The sequence below is a fragment of the Salarias fasciatus genome, chromosome 18, assembly GCF_902148845.1.
Source record: "Salarias fasciatus chromosome 18, fSalaFa1.1, whole genome shotgun sequence".
NCBI lineage: Eukaryota > Metazoa > Chordata > Actinopteri > Blenniiformes > Blenniidae > Salarias > Salarias fasciatus.
Window position 1 is genome coordinate 6,395,982 of NC_043762.1, and position 19,500 is coordinate 6,415,481.

Sequence of the window (19,500 nt, forward strand, 5' to 3'; positions counted from 1 at the left end):
GCTTGATTTCCGGGTTTTCCTCACGAGACACTGGCTGAAACACCAACTGCTCCTTTGTATCACATGTAACCGTCAACGTTCAGCTCGCCACGTCACGTCATACGCATCGTTTCATATATGTTTTTATTTATACACATTAGAGATGCTAATAAATTTTATTTTTAAAAGTGTTCAGTTTCCTGGCTGTGTTTTCTAACCCAGCAAACCTGCGGCACGCGGGCCAGAAGCAGGTCCGTCATCGGTAATTCATTAAATATCAGCTTCTTAATAAATGTATTAACACTTTGTCACAGTAAAGCAAGAAAGACGAGAAAAACGCCGTTTACTTCCGGGAGACGTCAGTACGTCACAGTCACCCCCCGTCCAATCAGAACGCTCTGCAGACCCCGGCATTAAAGGGGATTTAATCCTTTGTTTTTCCCATGTAAACACCAAGCTCATCAATATAATTCCAAATTACTTAATTCAAAATAAACCAATTCTGAATTAAAAACACCATGGAACCACCCTCACTGAAGTTAAGACGGTTTCCGAAGGTTTGTCACCCCGTGTGTCCTCGGGTAACCTTGTAAAATAGTAAAAAAAAAAAGCTGCTGTCTGGTGTTTTGGATTAACTAGTTTCCTTGCTAACTGGTGACCAATCTATTTAAACTTCTAAGCAGATGTTTAATCTCTGACACAAATCTGTAGCTGTCCTGGTGAATTTACGAAGGAAGTTTTGAAGCGTCGTACCTTTTTTTTTTTTTTTTTCAGTTTTTCCTCCTTGGTTTGGCTCGTTTATTGAAACAGAAATCACATTGACAAAACTCTTCACATCTTTTTTTCAAAACCGTTTTGCAGTTCAGCACAACACCTGTTGAAGCTCACATCTCTCCCAAACCGTTGACTCAGGTGTCGAAGCTAAACTTCCGTGTTGGCTTCGTGTTTGGAGCCAGGCTGCTGCGTACCTCTTCTATACACTCCATGGTCCAGACAGCAGATCACCACTTCCTGTTCACGCTGATGATGAAGCATCGAACAGTGAAGACATCCACAGAGCCAGTAATGCTGCCTTCAGGGACTGTAGGGAATATGGGTACAACATCTCTCCTGAAACTACTTCATGCTTACCTGCGAAAGTTCATTTGGGAAACTTTTCTTTACTTTACTACGGAACCCCAGACATCTCAAGGAAGACATTCAATTATGGCCATGAAATAACACAACAACAAAAAGCCATAAAATGACAGCAAAAGCCAGAATGTAAATGCTTTTGCCACAATGTAAGCACAGTGTTTGGGGGGATATTTATTTATTTTTTCTTTAAATTGCTTTTCCATACATTGAACATTGTTAAAGGCACTTATACGAGCAGCACTGAAGATGATAACAGATGCTTCATTTGAGCTGTTTGCCGTCCAGAGGGTCTCATGTTTTACATTCCTGGAAAGGTACTTTTAATATCAATTGTCCATTGATTATTGTACTGATTTCATGAACTGTTTCCAAAGTGCTGAAGTAGCATTTTAAAGCATCCGTCTTACCATTTCAAGCTACGTCAAATAAAAGACCAGACAAAAGAAAACAGCTTTAAAAATCTAAGTGAAGACCAAAGACAGGACGATGTGGGTTGCATTAGCTGACGTTGAATCATAACAGATCACACTAGTGCAAAAATGAAATGTCTTTATTTCAGACGTTTGAAATTCTGATGAACCCACTGCACACCCTCAAGTTCACGCAGTAAAGCCATCGCTACGCAAAGGAGCACAGAGGAGCTGCACTGAGGCTGAAGGAGGACCAGCTTCACAAACCACCAGTTTTTCTTTGGTACAGCGGAGTGAACCACGAGACCGCGGGAAATACTGTAGACACAGAGTGAAACAGTGAATGCGAACAACTGCACTGCTCAAGTTGTAAAAAAAAACAACAAAAAAACAACTGGTTCAGCATGTATCCTGTGGATTATGTGGCAGGACAATCATACATGTGTCACCAGCGGGCCCGGGAATGGAATAAAATATGGCAGATGCAGTTTCAAACTCAAGACACCCAAATCAACTACATGACAGCACAAAAAGAAACTGGTTCAGTGCGTAACAGTGATTTTTAGTGGGTTTTTTTTTTAAAGGTCAAATAAATGCAGCATTGCAGTATCAATGGTGAGGATATGATCATTGCACAAAGTGAAGCTTGCTCTGAGAGCCAACAACTATTGCAATTCTCTTAGTTGTTGGAATGGTACACAGCTGTCAATTTGACCTGAGAAAAGAGTTCTCAAAGAAAACTTTTTGTTTGGCACTTTTTGGTTCTCAATCGTCACTCAAAAAACTGGGGATCAGCCGGTCACTGGCCGGGCTTCTGATTGGTTACACTCAGAGCCAGCAGGGCCAGCAGCCAATCAGCACAATGTCTGCAGAGCTACAGATATGTGCATAGAGCCATAGATACATGTGCATAGAGAAGACAAGCCATGAAGCTTAGTCAGTGAATTAAACTCTGCAGAGAAGAGGTTTGTCTCCTGACTCCTGATTAATCATGTAAAGGCTGAATTCTGCTTTCCACGTGGACGTGTCGCCGTAAAACACAGTAAATCACAACATGCATTATGAATAAAGTCCCACTAGCTTAATGCTACCTTCTATGAGAAAACCCATTGACATGCTAACAGTTAGCACAATAGTCGTGGAACTTGTTGAAACAAATTAAACTGAGAAACATTCAAAACGCTAATTATTTAAATACTAACAGGCATATATTTCACTCACTCAGAAAATGATGAACAACGCTGAAAAGCCCTGAAACTCTGAAAACTCTGCTGTTACCCTACAAAGCACAAATCCAGACACAGCATTATCCACTGTTATTGATGTACGTCTTTTGTTGGGAAAATATAATTTACACTGTAATAAATGGAAGAACAAAAATCCCTCCGTCAACTGTTTTAAAATCGGTTTGATCTTTATTTTTTGTCTCTTAAAAGGATGTCTGGTACTGTCTCCCAAAAAATTAGCAGAGATATGTCTCTTTTTCTTTTGATCTGATTTCAGCACGTAAGGCCCAGATGAGTGCACATTTAGACCGATGCTCACTTGTGTTGGTTTGGTTGCACCTTTGTTGATTGTTTGCACCTGCGCCTTTTTTTTTTTTTTTTTTTTTTTGCTTGTGTTCTCTTTTCTTGAGTGTCTGAGTGCTTGCCTCCCGTTTGTATATGTCCTTCCAGAAAAAAAAAAAAAAATGGAGTAGCTACGGAGGCCTGAGAGGCTTTACACTATTCAAAATTTTGACACCAATATTTTTAATTTTACTGCAAATGAATATCAGCAGTAAATATCGGTTATCGGGCTCTTTGACTGCCGAGCGTCGGTATCATCCCTGAAAAACCTGTATCGGTCCATCTCTACTCAAAACTAATAAAAACGGGCATCTGAACAAGTTGTTTTGATATAAGGACAGAAGAGCTTTACAGGAGCCGTATCCTGATTTTCAAAGCCTTCCAAAGTCATCTCCAGTCAATAAAAAGCTATTTTAGCCCCTCTAGCGCTACAAAGACTTTATATTCTGAAATACTAGTAATTCTATCTGCCCTGTTTTCAACAGGAAGTCCAAACAGCTGGACTTGTTGCCCCGGAACCTGCATAACAGCATGATCATGATAAGCAAAGACATACTGACCATAGGCCCCGCGCCGACTGTGGACAGACAGTCTACCAAGTCTATATTGTATGTATCTACGTGCCTGTGCGCTGCCATCCTGTGGAAGTTGTCGGTGAAGCAGCAGTTGATGAAAGTCTGGAGCTCAGAGGTTCTCCTCATTGATACATACATTAAAGACTTGATGTGTGACCCGCGCTACCGGCCAGCGGAGCCGAACGTCCGCACTTGGCGGCCATCTTGGCCCAGGCAGCTGGCTCATTCAGAACACTGCGCTCTTCCACTTTTAACAACTACAACTTGATCCGTCTTACCGATTTTCTACTGATTTTGAAATGGGTTGGTTTGTTCTAAACTTCAGAGATGCAGTTATAATACTGGATACTGAGGAATAATTAGCTCGGACTGAATATTCATATAGATTACTCAAATATGCACTAATGAAGAGAAACGGTGATTTAAAGGTGCTGTAGGCAGGATTTTGCTAGTCAATGCTAATTTTTCTGTGTTTTCTTTGGATTAAATGTTAGAGTATCCATTGATAATCCTTTAGGAGTGTAGCATAATTGCAGTACTGCGAGGGCGCAGCGTTTCCATCTGTCTCTGTTCTGAGCTGAAAAGGAATCTCGACAGCTCCAGGTATCTTTGACCAATCAGAAGAGCCCCTGAGGCTCTAATCGTGATTGGTCGAGGGGCGTTTGTCGCACGTTCTTGTGGGAGGGGCTTAACATGCGTAAGGGCGTGATGTCAGAGAAAACAGGACAGGATTGGCTGTGCTGGGTTTCAAATGGCCATCTTAGATGGGTCAAATCGCCATCTTGCTTAGGTAACCCTAAGCAAGATGGCAGAGATGCGGAATCCTGCCTACAGCACCTTTAACTGAAGTTTTATGAGGTAACCACACACTAACAATGTTAAAAGCTCATCGAAGTCCCTTTTTTCATGATCGGGCTCCTTCAAAGGATACAGAACCATTTCACCTGCACAGCAAGAAATCCACCAAACTGAAAGAAAGTTACAGTACATGAAAATATGCAAACACAAATCTGGAGTGCAGGGAGCAGCGGTCGGTGGAAATGGAACCACTGGAACACGTCTTTATTTAAAAGAAGAAGAAAAAACACTAACTTCCTGGTGGCATTCATGCCTGTGAGTCAGATGGAGGCTGGGGCTCCCCGGTCTGCCCTGGCTGCGGGACACAGGTGATGGTGCAGGGGCGGCATTTGTCAATGTGTTCCTGGTTGAAGTCAGTCACTTCCTCACGATAGTGTTGATACGCAAAGCAGAACAAGACGCTCTGAGGGAAGAGGATTGAATCGATCAATAGACTGAAACATTCACACAGCCACAAACATCATCAGATGAAATAACCACAAAACGAAGCAAAGGACACAGCCAGCAGGGAATACACACAACATATGAATGTTCAGCAGCAGCATTCTGTTGTCAAACAGTGAAATTGCTTAGTCTTCTGCTAAAACTGAACCACACTCCACTTTGAGATAAAGAAGACATAGTCTGCCATAACAGCCTGGAGACTGGGCTCCATGTGGCGGGAGGGCAGATCTCACCCAGGATAGGATGGAGAAGAAGGAGAAGCCGAGGACAGGATGGTGTTCATCGTCATTTCTCCTGTACCAGCGGGGATAGTGGAACTGGTTTTCCCACAGGTTCAACAGGAAGCAGAAGCAGATGAACCACAACACGGTCCAAAACCCTGTCAAAGGAAAACACACCGAAGAGAGGAAGTGATGACAGGACTTCTACTTCTACTTTATTCTGGACTGTGGGAGAAAACTAAAATCTGACTGACCTGTGAAGATCAAATTCCCTGTCACGATATATTTCCTCACTTTGGCATTGCTGATTTTCAGGAAGAAAACATCCAGTAGGAGAACCACAACACAGCCCAAGAAGGTCAGGATTCCAACTCCCATTGTGAGGCTGCAGGTCTGGATAAACACACACTTGACATTCACCAGAGACGACGCACCGATCGTTAAGACCGCAACAGAAAATGCCTGCAACAAAGAGAAACACGGGGTTTTACTGCCAGAGGGGGGTGAGGGGGTGCAGTAGTACTCAACATCTGTCAAGCAGATCTGGGTCCATTTCAATACTACAGACACCGCTTGAAAAGAAGTGCTTCTTCTGATTCACAGCAAATCATTTCAACCCACCCTGAGAATAAAATGTTGCTGTTTATGAACCCAACCAGGAAATAGGAGGGATGCTTTGGAACCGAGGCCTCGGTTTGTACAGATCACGTGATTGGTTCGCTCAAAGTGTTCAAACGCGTCAGACGGCGAGAGACACTGTAGCGAGGTGGAGCGAGGTGTACACTGTCTCTTTCTGGAACTCGTTCTGTAGCCTTGGCCAGCAGCAGCAGCAGCGGAGAGCTTTGTTCCTGCAGGACTTCAGGATCTTCTCTTTCAGGTCAGCTGATCTCTCCTCGAGCCGTTCTGAGGGAAGATGGTCACTACTGAAGGGTTGAACTCCCTGGAGTGGTAAGGTGTGGTCAACGTGATCAGGAAGGACTCCAGACATTCTCCATTAGCCTCCCCAGTAGAACCATGTCAGCAAGGCTTTACATCTTCCAGCTCCTTTCTGAACATGCAATGTTAAATATGGTTGAATGAAGTGGATCGCCATCTGGCAGCCCTTCGCATGGCAAGAGCTGAGGATCCAGTGGAGCACCGGAGGTGCGTTGAACTGTATGAGTTGGCAGTGATGTGGTTGTGCCGCCCAGCATCCTCAGGTTTTTTTTCAAGGCAGCAGAAATCTAGTCTGAAAGGAGAAACCTCCCACTGAGCAAAAGTGGTCCAAAACATGTCTGTAAGACGTTACCTCTGCACATCCAGAAGACGTCTTCAAAGGAGCCATGCAGAACAAACACACAGCACAGCAACACGTCCCAAACACGTCTTTTCAAACTCGCTTTTTGCACGTCCAGTTCTGGTCCCATGACGGTGACTGTAGCATCAACATTAATGTTGTTCAAGATTCAAAATATTTATTGTACCCTTAGGTAAATTCAGTTTACAGTGAGTGAGTCTTCCCATTTTATAACACACACCTAAAAACAACACAAGACAAGACAAAGAGACGACAGTGCTGCAGCTAAAACCAAGGAGATAGCCCCAATAAAACCATAAATAATACTAATTCGAAAGGCAACTATATTAGTTATATTTCAGTTCCTCTCATTTGTTTAGAGCACAAATTGCTGCTGGTACAAAGCTGCTTTTATAACGTTTAGTTTTACAGGCAGGTACCCTGAACCTCCGACCTGAAGGGAGCAGCTGAAATTCACCGTTCAGAGGGTGGGAGTCATCTCTTACAACCGAGTTTGCTACCCTCTGTAACTGTTTGGTGTACAGCAATTGTGGGTGAAGCTGAGACTCTCCAATCAGCTTGCTGGACCATTTAACGATTTGGTGCAAGTAGCTTTTGTTTTTTAAGGACACATTTCCAAACCATGAGACAAGACAAAAGGATAAAACCGATTCGATAAAGGCACGATAAAACAGGATCAACATAGTCCTATCAATGTTAAAAATGGACAGTTTTCTCAGACAAAACAGGCGCTGGCGTCCTTTTTTACACACAGCTTCACAGTTTGCTTCAAATTTCAGTTCATTGTCGATGATGGTTCCGAGATATTTGTATGTGTCAACACACTCCACTATCTGACCCTTTAAAACTGTGGCCTCTTGATTGGGAGGCCTGTTTTTTCCGAAAGTCGATGATCATGTCTTTTGTTTTGGAGATATTCATCTCAAGGAAAGATTTACTGCACCAATCCAGAAAATCATCAACAACTGGGCCATGGCTCGTCTCGTTTTTCAACCGGCTAACAATAACGGTGTCATCTGCATACTTTAAAATAGTTCTGTCCTCTCTGCTGCTGCGGCACATGTTTGTATACAGAATGAACAGGAGAGGAGACAACACACATCCTTGTGGGGATCCAGTGGAGGATGTAACCTGATCCGAGACAGTTCCATTCACTCTCACTTTCTGTGTCCTGTCAGTTAAAAAGTTCAGAATCCAGCCCACAAGATTGTGGCTAATGTTAAAATGGTCTAAACGCCTTGAGGTTAAAACATGGGGTTGGATTGTATTAAAAGCAGATGAAAAATCAATAAATAAGAGTCTTGCATGTGTTCCTATCTCCTCCAGATGTTTAAAAAGCAAATGTAATAGAGTGACTGTAGCATCTTCTACCCCTCTGTTAGATCTATAAGCAAATTGCATGGGATCAAGGTCATGCTCAGTATACTTCAGAATTTCAGATCTAACAATTTTCTCGAAACATTTCATTACAATCGATGTCAGTGCGACTGGTCGGAAATCACTGAGGGTTTTAGGGAAACTAATTTTTGGGGCAGGGATGACAACAGCATCCTTCCAGACTCTTGGCACATGCTGCCTCTTTAGAGACTGATTAAAAATGTGCTGAAAAATAGAGCTCAGTTCCTGTGCAAAAAGATTTCAACAAGCGGCCGCATATGTTATCAGGACCATAGCTTTTGTTTGGTTTGAGGGAACAGAAGGATTTTTCCAACATCCTTCGAGGAAATAAAAAAGTGCTGATCGTCACTTACTTCATGACTCACTTCCTGTATTTCCTGACTAAAATCAAAAGCATCAAAACGTGTATAAAAACAATTCAGTGCATTTGCAAATTCGAGGTCTTACTCAAAGCCATCTAAAGAGGTGATACTACTGGTTTTGGAGTGTTGGAGGCCTGCAATGGCTTTCATGCTTGACCAAGCAGATCCAAGATTATTCATAGCCATCTTGTTCTCCAGTTTCCGTTTGTAGTCCTGTGCTTTTAAAGTTGCTGTAGGCAGGATTTTGCTAGTCAGTGCTAATTTTTCTGTGTTTTCTTTGGATTAAATGTTAGAGTAACCATTGATAATCCTTTAGGAGTGTAGCATAACTGCACTACCACGAGGGCGCAGCGTTTCCATGTCTCTCTGTTCTGAGCTGAAAAGGAATCTCCACAGCTCCAGGTATCTTTGACCATCAGAAGAGCCCCTGAGGCTCTAACCGTGATTGGTCGAGGGGCGTTTGTCGAACGTTCTTGTGGGAGGGGCTTAACTTGCATAAGGGTGTGATGTCAGAGAAAACAGGACAGGATTGGCTGTGCTGGGTTTCAAATCGCCATCTTAGATGGGTCAAATCGCCATCTTGCTTAGGTAACCCTAAGCAAGATGGTGGAAATGTGGAATCCTGCCTACAGCACCTTTAAGATGCCTATTTTCACCTCCTTAGTGGCTGTGTGCAGCTCGGAGGCTGCTCCTTGCTTAAAAGCCAGTCTCTTAGCCTGTATACAAGCCTTAATCGACTCAGTGATCCATGGCTTGTTATTTGGAAACACTTTTACACGCCTGCAGGGAATGATCACGTCTCTGCAAAAAGCGGTATATGAACAGATGACGTCGGCAAGTTCATCAAGATCCTCTCCACAGGCTTCTTTGAACATATCCCAGTCAGTGCAATCATAACATTCTTGTAGGCATTGTACAGCCTCCTCAGTCCAGTCCTTCATCTCTCTTGTGTGGGCCTTTTCCCTGTATAATACAGTTTTCACTGTGATTAGTTAATATGAGTAAAACAAATAATAGTAAGTTATTACACTTCAAAAAAGGTGGACAGTGAAATCAGACTAAAATTCTTTTCCAGATTTATGTCTACAAGTATATTTACCATAAAGTTCTCCCTACTTGAGTGCTGTGGTTGTTTACTTCCTTAATGTATTCTGGAAGACAAAGTTCTTTCACAGATACTACTTGGTACTACCGGAGCTCATCAAATCTCAAAAGCTGAGCAGGGTGGGGCCTGGTCAGAACCTGGATGGGAGACTGAAGAGGAACACCAGGAAACCTGGTTGGATGCAATGGAAGGGGCTGATGGGTAGCCGTGGCTAGCTACAGAACACCTTAGAGACGTGTTGTGGACCACTTTTTGCTCAAACCTGAATCCCAGCAGCATTAACTGGTGTTTTTGAATAAAAATACCTCTTGACAAGTTTTTGTTGATATTTCTGTTCAGAACGGAGCTCTGTGTCCCTGCTGGGGTCCACATACGGACACATTCATATACTACAGAAAAATCCATGATGTTTCTGCACACAAAAGTCCTTTCGGCTCAGGCCATGGGTCTTCGACACTGACTGCAGTACTACTTTGTCCAGCAGGTGGCAGTGTACCCCGTTTCCCCAGGTCCGAGGACCGATCAATCATGAGAAACTCACCCAGAGCAGAGAGCGCAGGACGGTCTGAGGATGCTTTATAGAACTCCCCGGGTCGAAGCCGTGAGCGCCGCTCTGCATCTTTCACCCTGAAACACCGAACCGAGCGTCTGTGGCGGAGCCGGGAGCGTCTTCCTGCCCGGAGAGGAGGACGTTAATTGACGCGCAGTTTCCTCACAACTGTTGCGGCGCGTTCAGGGACAGCTGGGAAATCACTCAACTTCCCCTCCCCGAGTTCTCCTTTTAATGCTGCTAACACAGAGAGCGCCAAACTGATATTCACGGTTTGATTTATTCAGTAAACTGCCACAGCCATTGTTGGCGCTGATTTAGTGCTCCAGCATTCTGAAATGTGACTGCAGGGTGATTTCAGTAAACCCTGCTCTGACTGCAGTGGCTGCTTCACGTCCTGCTGTCCTTCTTTACCAGAGGCACCATGGGAGGTGTGCTCAGTTAACACAACTCCCACACAAATGATTGATATTGTTGCGTTTTACTTATATTCTCCTTGTTGTTGTTGTTTTGAGTAAAGTCCAGAATAGGGAGAATGGAAAAGTTAGAAATATTGATTCCACTGTGAACTGAGCAGCCCTGCAAGTCGGAGTGAAACCAAACCGATCGGGGTTTAGCATAATTCTTCTCGATGCTCGGCTAAAAGAAAACCCTGGAAGCTCGTGTTGTTTTTCTTTACAATAAGGGCTACCGTCTTGTATTTTTAAAAGAGGAAGCTGCAGGTGTGATAAAATCTGAAATCAGAGGTTTCACATGAAGACATCTCAGGAAACAGCAGCATAGTTTCTGAATGTCTTTGAGAGGCAGTTTTCCACCGGGAGATGACACAAACCGGTACTTTAAAATTCATGTGTCATATGTCTTTAATAATTGAGTCCCATTCAGTTTTCCAGATTTTCCTCAATTATCTTGTTTTTGATCATAATACATCCTTTGTAAAATAAATAAATGAATAATTTATTTCTAACTTTTTTTAAAAAAAAAGACACTTTTTGTATCACAACCCTTCTAAAGCCTAGATGCATTTCCTATGGTGCTTCATGTACAGTTGAATGTCTGTGGCCTGCTTGAAAAAAAGGTTTATGTTATCATTTGCTATTTTAATTATTTAGTAAATATTCTTTTTGTATTTTAGTCCGAATCCTCATTTCTATTTTCTCTTTCCTACTTGATGAACGAGGCTAACTTTTGTACGTCCTAAACCTCCGTCATGCATTCACGACTTTATTTAGTAGGAACCTTTAGAATCTGTGCATTTGCAATCAGGAACAGTTTACTGAGAACTACTTGTCCGTCAGACATTTCATAGATGAGCAACGGCGGCTCCCCTGCATGCCTGTTACAAGTCATGTTTCATTTATTTATTCTAATCTTACCAAATAAAAAAATGGTGAACAGTGAAAATAAATGTAGAGTAACTGATTAGGCTTATTTTCTAGCAACATATCAATCTTATTTTTCCAATGTTAGCATGTGTATGTGTTTTTTTACTTTTACTTTCTGTTTAAGCAAAATAGAAAAAAGAAATCTCTTCTTAAAGGGAAGTTTATGTGTGAAAAATGACAAGTAAAGAAGCTTTAAACATAAGTTGTAGGCACAAATCAGCTAAAGTGATTATTTGAAGCAACATATTGCAACCGTTTATGAAGACTTTCAATTGGCGTCTCCTCCGTCAGGTCAAAGTGGGGTCAGGGTCAGGTTAAAGGTCAAAGTGTCAGCCACATTACCCAAAGTTGGATGAAACTAGAAACACGGTTCTGTTTTTCTGAGGATTTCATTTCATTTTTATCAGATGAGTCAAACCAGTGGAGAAAAACTAAAATCTTCCATTACTGGAAGTGCTGAGGACAGTTTCTCACCGGTTAGCAGGGAAACCAGATAATCTGAAACACCGGGCTGGCAGCCTGTAAACAGGAAGTGGTTCTCAAACCAGCTGATCTGGAGCTAGAAGCACCTGAGGAGCCTATCTATGTCTTAGATATTTTAAATAGGAAGTTTGTTTTTATATTTTTCCATTACAGTTTTGTGTTTGTTTTTTTTTGATAGATTCTCAATCCTATCAAATAAACTCTACTATAGTGTATTTATGACTTACCAACACCACAGATGGACTTCAATGACGACCTACTGGCCACTCCGGTATGGAAACACAGAACTGCCTCAGTGAAGAAATATATTCATGAGCTGCATCTCGTAGCGAGATAATGTTCTTGTTATTAACAGTTCAGTGATCACTTCCCCTGCCCTGCAGAGGAGCCACACTGCTGCTGTGAGGAGATGGAGCCATGCCGAGGATCATCACAGAGTCGAAAGATTCCAGAGAAATGTATTCCTGAACAGTCCAGTAAAGTTGGCAACATATTCACAGATTCGGACTTTCAGTCTCAACAACTCTAACAAAAAGTATGAAAAGTGATTAAGAGTTATTAAAATGAAAACCTGCCCTTGACTGGTGCTGCAGCTTCGTAACAAAAGGCAGAAATACTCGGGTAAAAGTTTTTAATCTTTTATTTAGTCAGCAATAAATATGAAATAAACACATTTCAAATGGAAAAAAACAAACTGTATAAAAATCTTGCCAGTAGTTTCTGTCATCAACAGTCTGATCAGATAAAAACTGTACAGTCAGTTCTTTGTATCAATTAAAAAAAAAAATCTGTAACACTTTATAAAAACCTTCTTTAATAAATGGAAAAATTAAAGTTTGTCTTAATGATGAACATTTATCACCGATGGCTTTGATAAAGCGTTACTCCCCAAAACCTCTTCAGCCAAAGTCCAGTCAGAAAACAGAAAAGTCCAACGTCTGCGAGCGGCTCTACTTCCAGAAGAGGATGTTCCAGAAGAGCAGCCAGCAGGGGTAGAGCAGCAGCGCCGCCAGCGGGAAGAGCAGCGAGCCGTACAGGCAGTGGTCCAGGATGCCCTGGGAGATGACCGACAGGTACAGCAGCCAGCCCTCGTGGAAGCTCACCGGCGTCTCCTGCAGCTCGTGGAAGAAGAAGACGGCGAAGAGGAGGGTGCAGGCGGGGCTGAGGAGCACCAGGACCACCGCCGACAGCAGCCTGGCCGGGGGAGGGGTGAGAGAGGAGTGAGTAAAGTGAGGAGAGGGAGAAGAGAGGACCTGTAGCAGGGAGTGGTGTATCCCTCTCTCTCTCTCTCACTTGGGGATGTGCGGAGTGACGAACGCCGCCACAGGAACCAGGCTGAGAGCCAGGATGAAGCCCAGAGAGAAGTTGATGAGGGCGGTGCAGCCGAGCAGGACGGCCAGGTAGAGCAGAGCCAGCAGCTTCAGCACCTTCCAGCCCTGCTCCGTGCCTTCACCAGAGAGCAGCCTGCACACACACACACACACACACACACACACGCACGCACACACACACACCTCAGTTTATTCAACCAACAACACAATAAAACACTGAAAACAAACTGCTCCCTGTGTTTCCTTGCTGCGATTAATAAAGTTTTTTTTTTCTCTATTTTAAAGTCGTACATGTTAACTGTGTGTGTGTGTGTGTGTGTGTGCAGCACCTTTGCGTGTTGTGCGGCAGAGCCAGGCCCGCGGTGTAGATGGCGATGGCGGTCAGGACCACGGCCTCGGTCTCCGACACGGGGAAATGCTCCACGGCGACGTCCTGGAAGCGCACGGGCAGCGAGTAGAGCGCGGCGCCGGTCAGGTGGCTGATGACCAGCGGCGTCAGAATGGAGAGCACGCCGGGCGCCGTCTGGAGGGGACGCACAGCCACACACACCCTGACACACACTGCACGACGGTGCCTCCGCCCTGCTCGCAGTCTGAAGGCTCCAGCTTTTCTCTCGGGGTTTTGTGTTTGGTCTCACCTGCTCCACGTCCGTCACTCCGTCCTCGTCTCTCTGCGGTGCCGCCGAGAGCTGAACCCACAGGTCTAAGGCCTTGGTCAGAGTCAAGGGAAAAGACTGAAACATCACACACACTCTGCCCCCTCACACACACACACACGCACTCCGGGTCGGGGTGTGAGGATACTCGCAGCAGCAGGATGGCGGCCAGCAGGCCGAAGGCCGGCATGTAGTATCCGATGGAGACGAAGTGAGAGAGCGACGGCATGAGGTAGAAGAAGTAGGACTGATGGAGGCGCTCCAGCAGGTTGTTCAGCTTCCGGTACATTCCCTCCAGCAGCCTGCAAGACAAGCAGGAGGGAACCATGAGACCCACGAGAGAGGCCGACATCCTGGCTTTCTCTTGAGTGTGTGTGTGTGTGTGTGTGTGTGTGTGTGTGTGTGCGTGCCCTCGGACCTGCCGACGGTGGTGCAGTCCGTCTTGTAGGGCCTGAAGCTGTTGATCCCTCGCACCGTGGCGGCCTCGATGTGGTAGCGCAGGAAGAGGCCGTGGTCGCCCCAGGGCCGCCCGCTGGCCTGCTTCAGCACCATCAGCATCATGGTCTGAACGGCGTGGCTGTAGCCCGACACGCTGTCCCAGTCGTTCCTCTGCAGCTGCACGCACACGCGCATACACACACTCAGAGGAGTCACACACTGCGTGTGTTCATTAGGTTGTCTCACACACACACACACACCTTTCCCTGGATGGTGCACAGCACTCCGATCTTCTGGCAGAAGGCGTAGAAGAGGTTGGCCAGGTCCAGGTTGGGCAGCTGGCCGTTGAGTCCCTCCAGGATCAGGTCCAGACTGGTGACCACGTCACTGCTGAGCTCCAGAGAGAGGGCGGCCTGGATGGAGCCGGCGCGGCCCTGCAGGGGGGACCAGTCCATACCTGGACCGGGGGGGGGGGGGGCTGGTTAGAGAACCACCTGCAGTGTGGGGGTGTGTGTGTGTGTGTGTGTGTGTGTGTACCGGTGGTGTTGGTGTGGTGGTATCCCTCCAGCCAGGCCTGCATGCCGATCAGATCGTGCTCGTTCACCAGGAAGATGATGTCTTTGGCCCAGAAGATCTGATCTGAGGAGGAAACATCAGGAGTGAAGCGCCGTCAGGGAGGTTTTCACCCGTCGCTCAGGCTTCGAATCCAGTCTACTGACTCCTGAAGTAGGACGCCAGGCCCAGCAGCAGCCCCACCGCCTGGTTGTTGTGGTCTCCGGGGCTGCAGGGGGCGCTCAGCACCAGGGCCTCGGTCCGAGGGGCTCTGGGGGCCCGGAGGATCCCGTAAACGTTGGTGCCTTTCACCATCTGCAGGCAGAGACCAAGAAACTGTCCGTGAGCGAGAGAAAAACACCAGAGCGCCACGGTAACCGAGCAGCCGGTCCAGCGTCTCTTACGTATCTCTCCTTGTCCTCGTCGGGGAACGGCAGCGTGCGGGAGAACCTCTGGGTGAACACCTCCAGGCCCCGAGCCTGCATCGTCTTCACCAGCCAGTCCACGGGCATCCCACTGAAACGCAGAGCGGGATGACCCACACGCCCACCGACACGCCCTCCAGCCTCCAGCGTTCAGCCAGGGACTCACCCGACCCTCTTCTTGTGAGCGGAGAACTCCCGGCCCGTGGCGAGCGCCCGCTCCCCGGCCGGAAACCGCTCCTCCACCATGGTGGAGCCCATGGCGTTCTCCGACATGTACGTCCGCAGGGTGAACGGCTCGAAGGCCAGACCCATGAACCACGCCACGCCCGCCATGTAGCACACCACACTGCAGGAAGGGGGCGGAGTCAGACGCAGTAACAGGTGAGGAACACATGTTGAACACCAGTTCTGTTACTGTTGCACTTAACTCCTGTTTACTGGGGAAGGAAAGTCAATCAACAGCGCCAAGAACTATCTGCGTGTCGGTAGATTAATTTAGCGTTCTCAGTTTATTTCCACTGGAGTTAACATCCAGATTACAGAGCATCTTCCTCCTGTGATGTAACTTCAGCTAACATCTAGATTACACAGGTTAACCCCCCCTCACAGACCAGATTGGGGCGTTGAGGCGGGTCAGCAGGCTGATCAGAGCCCGTCTCCTGGTGGGGTCTGACAGTAGTCCCATGCTGGGGCGGTGGTCCTTAATACTGAAGCCTGAAAACACCGGACGGACCTGAAAGCAACACACAAACAGCTAGAATCAACGAGTGAAAGAACAAAATATCTGATTCCTCTTGGTCGTTTATTAATGTCATAAAGAGCTGCCAGAGTCGTGGTTCAAAAGACTCGGTTTGAAATGAGATGAGAAAAACCTTAATATCGACACAAACCTCAGCCGGTCACATCCACCTGCCCAGGAGAGAAGCGTTCCGTTTCCTGGTTCCCACCGGAAGGTTGATGCGACGGACACACTTCCGCTCAGATGACCGGTATTAAAGAATGAAAAACTAATTTAATGTTTAAATTATAGTTTTCGGGACATAAATCGGCAAATAATGCAATTCAATCACTTTACAATCGTTATATTTTACTCTGTGATGTAAATATTTTGAATTTTTTAAATGACGTCACAGGAAACGGCTCCGCGTGTCTCCTGCAGTCTGTCCGTTCTCTTTCTCAGTTTAATCTTTTTTTCTGGATCACTTCTAAAGCATTAAAAAGGAAAAGTCCCCCCACCCGCCCACTGTGGTTATTCGGTCATTTTTAAATCTTGTATCTGCTCAAGAAACACTCAAATCGCACACAATCCACACCTTTATTAGACTTTCTGCGTGCAAACAGTAACAAAGTATCGAAAAGAGTCCAGAGAGTGGTGCGTTCAGGGACACACGTTGAGCACGGCCGCCTCCTGCAGGTGCTGCCTCACCACCTCGTCCAGCACTTTGCTCACTCCCTTGCACGCCGTCATGGCGGCCTCCATCAGCGCCTCCAGGTGGTCCTGGTGCAGCCGCGCGTCCATCTGCAGCAGCGCGATCTGGCCGCCGCGCGGCAGCAGCGCCACCGACAGCGAGCTCACGCTCTCCTCCGCGTAGCACAGGTCGGCGAGCGGCGTCTCGTCCACGAAGCCCACCGAGCACGCGCACACGTAGTCGCGCATGGGGATGCCGGCGTCGATGACGGCGAGCGTGGCGGCGTTCACGCACACGCTGTAGTTCCCTCCGTCAGACTGAAGGATCTGAGAGGAGAAAGTTCAACCAGAAATATTAAAGTAAAAGAAACAAATGAAATAAAGAAAAACATTAAACTTTAAATATCAAAGAAACACGAAGCACAAAATAAAACTATAAATTCATGACAAGCAGAGAAAACTAAATATCAAAATACATTTATTATGAAATATGCAGATGATAACTGATTTCAAATAATATAATTCTAAAATAATGATATAGTTAAAAAACTTCTGTTAAGCCAGAAATGGGTATTTACAGTATACATGTATGCACGTCTAGATAGCCATGTGTACAGTGAACACTGGATATATATATATATATATATATATGTGTGTGTGTGTGTGTGTGTGTGTGTGTATTATAAAACCTCTGTGCACTTGTATATACTGTAGCTATATATCTAGATAAATTCATATTAGTATAACTTGTTTATTTGTGTGTATTTTGTATTTTAAATTGCAATGAAATAAAGAGAAAAAAAATACAAAAATATTGATCATGTAAAAAAGGATTTCAAAACTGTAACAAATACTAACATGAAATACTGTAGATAAAAACTGAAGTAAAATTTTATCAATTAAAAAAGGTATTGGAAATGTCAAAGAAAATAAAGAAAAAAAGGGAATCAAAGTTAAAAACGTTTAAAACAAATAAAACTTCCAGTCAAAGTGTCTGATTGAAAATATGTTTCGTACATCAATAACTCAAACTTTTAAGCATTTTAACAAGAACCAGTAGAAGTTGAACTTCTGAAGCTTATTTTTCTTTATTCTCCAACTTCGAGAAGCTGTGTTACCCTCGCCCCTCCCCGGATTCCCCCTCTCCATCCACCTTGACGTAGATGTCGATCTGCGAGCGCGGGTACAGCTGCGTCATGATGGCGGCCTCGAAGGTCTGCTTGAGGTGGAGGCTCATCTCGGTGGACTTGCGGTCTCCGTGCGGCCTCCTCTTCCTCTCCGCCGTGCTGAAGGTGGCCATGCTGTACTGACAGTTGATGGCGGCTCGATCGTGGAGCGTCCGGCTGCGAGAGCCTCGCATCTGCAAGGAGGAAAACATTCAGAACCAAACTGCATCTTCTGACGTAAACGTCCACTCATGTCATCAACAGGACCCTGAACGCCACTCGTCTCATCTCCCTTCACATCCACAGGAAGGATATTTATCCTCTTCTTTCCCCACATGATTCAACTACACTGAAGCTGGGCCAGTAATCAGATTACATCCACAATGTCTGAATGAGGAAAGTTTCAGCTGCTGAAAACACATTCAAAGAAAAAAACGCATCGTTTTTGCATTTCCATTTCAAACACTTTTCATGCACACGGCAACATTCTGAAAACGATGTAGTTTCCATGTTACACTTTCTGCAGAGATTAATTCTTTATTGGTCATGTTGTAATAAAATTCGGAGTTGTAAAAAAGCGTACTTTGGTTCTAGAGATGCTGAAGAAATAGTTACTGCAAACTGAGTTTGTGAGATTATTTCAGTTTTTAAGAAACTATAACTCGCCAGCTGTAAAAATGAGTTTGTATAGAGCTATTGGGCGATTTGCTTGTTTTTATTTAGATTACCTGTGATAATGGATCCTGACACGAAGAGCACGAAGAAATATTCGTATTAATAACTCTATTATAAGAGTTCACTGAATTTGCTTAGATGATCTTCGTGTTATTTTAAATAACATTTTAAAAGGCTGTAGTTGATGTGGATGTTTATCTTCACGACAGTTCGCGACAGTGATGCTTTGCGGCAGTAAACTACTGACGGTAAAACTACACGTTATGGTTGTATTTTGACTCGTGTTTGTACGTTACTGTTCTGATAATAAATGAAGTTCACACAGCGAAGCCCCCGTCTCCAGTGAACAGTAAAGAGAAACTTTGCTCTCCCCACCGGGCGGCCCTCTCCTCCCCGCTCCCCGGGGAACACTCACCTCGTGCGGGCCGTAAACCACCGCCAGAGCCCGGGTGTTCCCCTGCTCCAGGTACGCGGAGCCGTCCGCCTGAGCGAACACCCCCATGCGGGCCTGGACCTTCCGCAGCTCGGTGGCCTTCCGGCCGTCCAGCCGGTAGCCCTGATCCGACAGCAGCTCCAGTCCCGCCATGTCTGCGCGAGACGCTACTCAATGGACTACATTACCCAGAATGCCGTTCACCGAGCAACGGGTAGCACGGAGGGCCAAACCGAGTCAACGTAAACAATGAATCGGCATTGTCGATTAAAGAGCAAAACACATTTTAAAACATTTTGATACAAACTGTAGTTTAAAAAAGCCTTGAACCGATTGTTCAGTTATTTTACCTGACTGTGAACGTGTTTGGAATTTCATTCAAAATAAATATTGAGTATTATTTCACTTTTTGGGGGAGAATGTGTTGTTTGGAAGATTTGATCAACCTTTTGTTCCTGATGTCAAAGTATGACATTCACTGATCAAAATACTGTTGATAAAAGCTGTTTTATTGCTTAATTGCTTGACATCTTTCTGAATGAAACACTGACAAATTAAATGTAATTATAGTGTTAAGTTGTTAAAACAATAGAAGTCTGGAGTTTGCTGGATGTACTTATGAAAACTCAAACGTGAACTTGTAT

At 45.1% G+C, this 19,500-nt stretch overlaps 3 protein-coding genes across 6 annotated transcripts in view; all 3 read right to left on the minus strand.

Annotated features, from left to right (window-relative positions):
• Positions 1-16,117, minus strand: part of gpaa1 (glycosylphosphatidylinositol anchor attachment 1) — a 19,341-nt gene extending 3,224 nt beyond the window's left edge. The window contains exons 1-13 of one of the 2 annotated variants that reach the window (XM_030114345.1): positions 16,065-16,117; positions 15,786-15,907; positions 15,341-15,520; positions 15,154-15,265; positions 14,917-15,064; positions 14,735-14,836; positions 14,458-14,654; positions 14,178-14,374; positions 13,908-14,061; positions 13,742-13,813; positions 13,433-13,626; positions 13,066-13,236; positions 12,696-12,966 (exon numbers count right to left, since the gene is read on the minus strand). In XM_030114345.1, coding sequence (XP_029970205.1) covers positions 12,723-12,966; positions 13,066-13,236; positions 13,433-13,626; positions 13,742-13,813; positions 13,908-14,061; positions 14,178-14,374; positions 14,458-14,654; positions 14,735-14,836; positions 14,917-15,064; positions 15,154-15,265; positions 15,341-15,520; positions 15,786-15,859 — 1,845 coding nt within the window. In that variant the 5' untranslated portion in view covers positions 15,860-15,907; positions 16,065-16,117 and the 3' untranslated portion in view covers positions 12,696-12,722. Of the gene's footprint in view, positions 1-12,424; positions 12,967-13,065; positions 13,237-13,432; positions 13,627-13,741; positions 13,814-13,907; positions 14,062-14,177; positions 14,375-14,457; positions 14,655-14,734; positions 14,837-14,916; positions 15,065-15,153; positions 15,266-15,340; positions 15,521-15,785; positions 15,908-16,064 lie in introns of those variants that run through there. The other variant, XM_030114344.1, reaches the window with a different exon arrangement.
• Positions 1,287-10,036, minus strand: LOC115404973 (synaptogyrin-2-like). Of its 3 annotated transcripts, none has more exons than XM_030114351.1 (5): positions 9,896-10,036; positions 5,447-5,654; positions 5,205-5,350; positions 4,762-4,930; positions 1,287-1,844 (listed from the first exon to the last, which is right to left on the minus strand). In XM_030114351.1, exons 1-4 carry the CDS (start codon positions 9,971-9,973, stop codon positions 4,775-4,777), a joined length of 588 nt encoding a protein of 195 aa, XP_029970211.1. In that variant the 5' UTR covers positions 9,974-10,036; the 3' UTR covers positions 1,287-1,844; positions 4,762-4,774. The 3 variants fall into 3 exon arrangements, with proteins under 3 accessions (XP_029970211.1, XP_029970212.1, XP_029970210.1); XM_030114352.1 differs by lacking the exon at positions 1,287-1,844 and adding an exon at positions 4,417-4,637; XM_030114350.1 differs by lacking the exon at positions 1,287-1,844 and having other exon boundaries at positions 4,417-4,930.
• Positions 16,118-16,475: 358 nt separating the features above from the next.
• Positions 16,476-19,030, minus strand: exosc4 (exosome component 4). Its single transcript, XM_030114349.1, has 3 exons — positions 18,839-19,030; positions 17,736-17,942; positions 16,476-16,909 (listed from the first exon to the last, which is right to left on the minus strand). The coding sequence occupies exons 1-3, from the start codon at positions 19,007-19,009 to the stop codon at positions 16,553-16,555; spliced, it is 735 nt and encodes a 244-aa protein (XP_029970209.1). The 5' UTR covers positions 19,010-19,030; the 3' UTR covers positions 16,476-16,552.
• Positions 19,031-19,500: the final 470 nt, after the last annotated feature.

Bases quoted from the DNA above. Each gene is read 5' to 3' on its own strand.
- LOC115404973 (XM_030114351.1), bottom strand. From the start codon at position 9,973: ATGCAGAGCGGCGCTCACGGCTTCGACCCGGGGAGTTCTATAAAGCAT. The intron at 5,655-9,895 runs GTGAGTTTCTCA...TCTTTGTTGCAG, and splicing joins TCCTGCGCTCTCTGCTCTGG to GCATTTTCTGTTGCGGTCTT. The intron at 4,931-5,204 runs GTGAGATCTGCC...CTCTTCCCTCAG, and splicing joins TCTTCTCCATCCTATCCTGG to AGCGTCTTGTTCTGCTTTGC.
- exosc4 (XM_030114349.1), bottom strand. From the start codon at position 19,009: ATGGCGGGACTGGAGCTGCTGTCGGATCAGGGCTACCGGCTGGACGGC. The intron at 17,943-18,838 runs GTGAGTGTTCCC...TCCTCCTTGCAG, and splicing joins TGGTTTACGGCCCGCACGAG to ATGCGAGGCTCTCGCAGCCG. The intron at 16,910-17,735 runs GTGGATGGAGAG...TTCTCCTCTCAG, and splicing joins AGATCGACATCTACGTCAAG to ATCCTTCAGTCTGACGGAGG.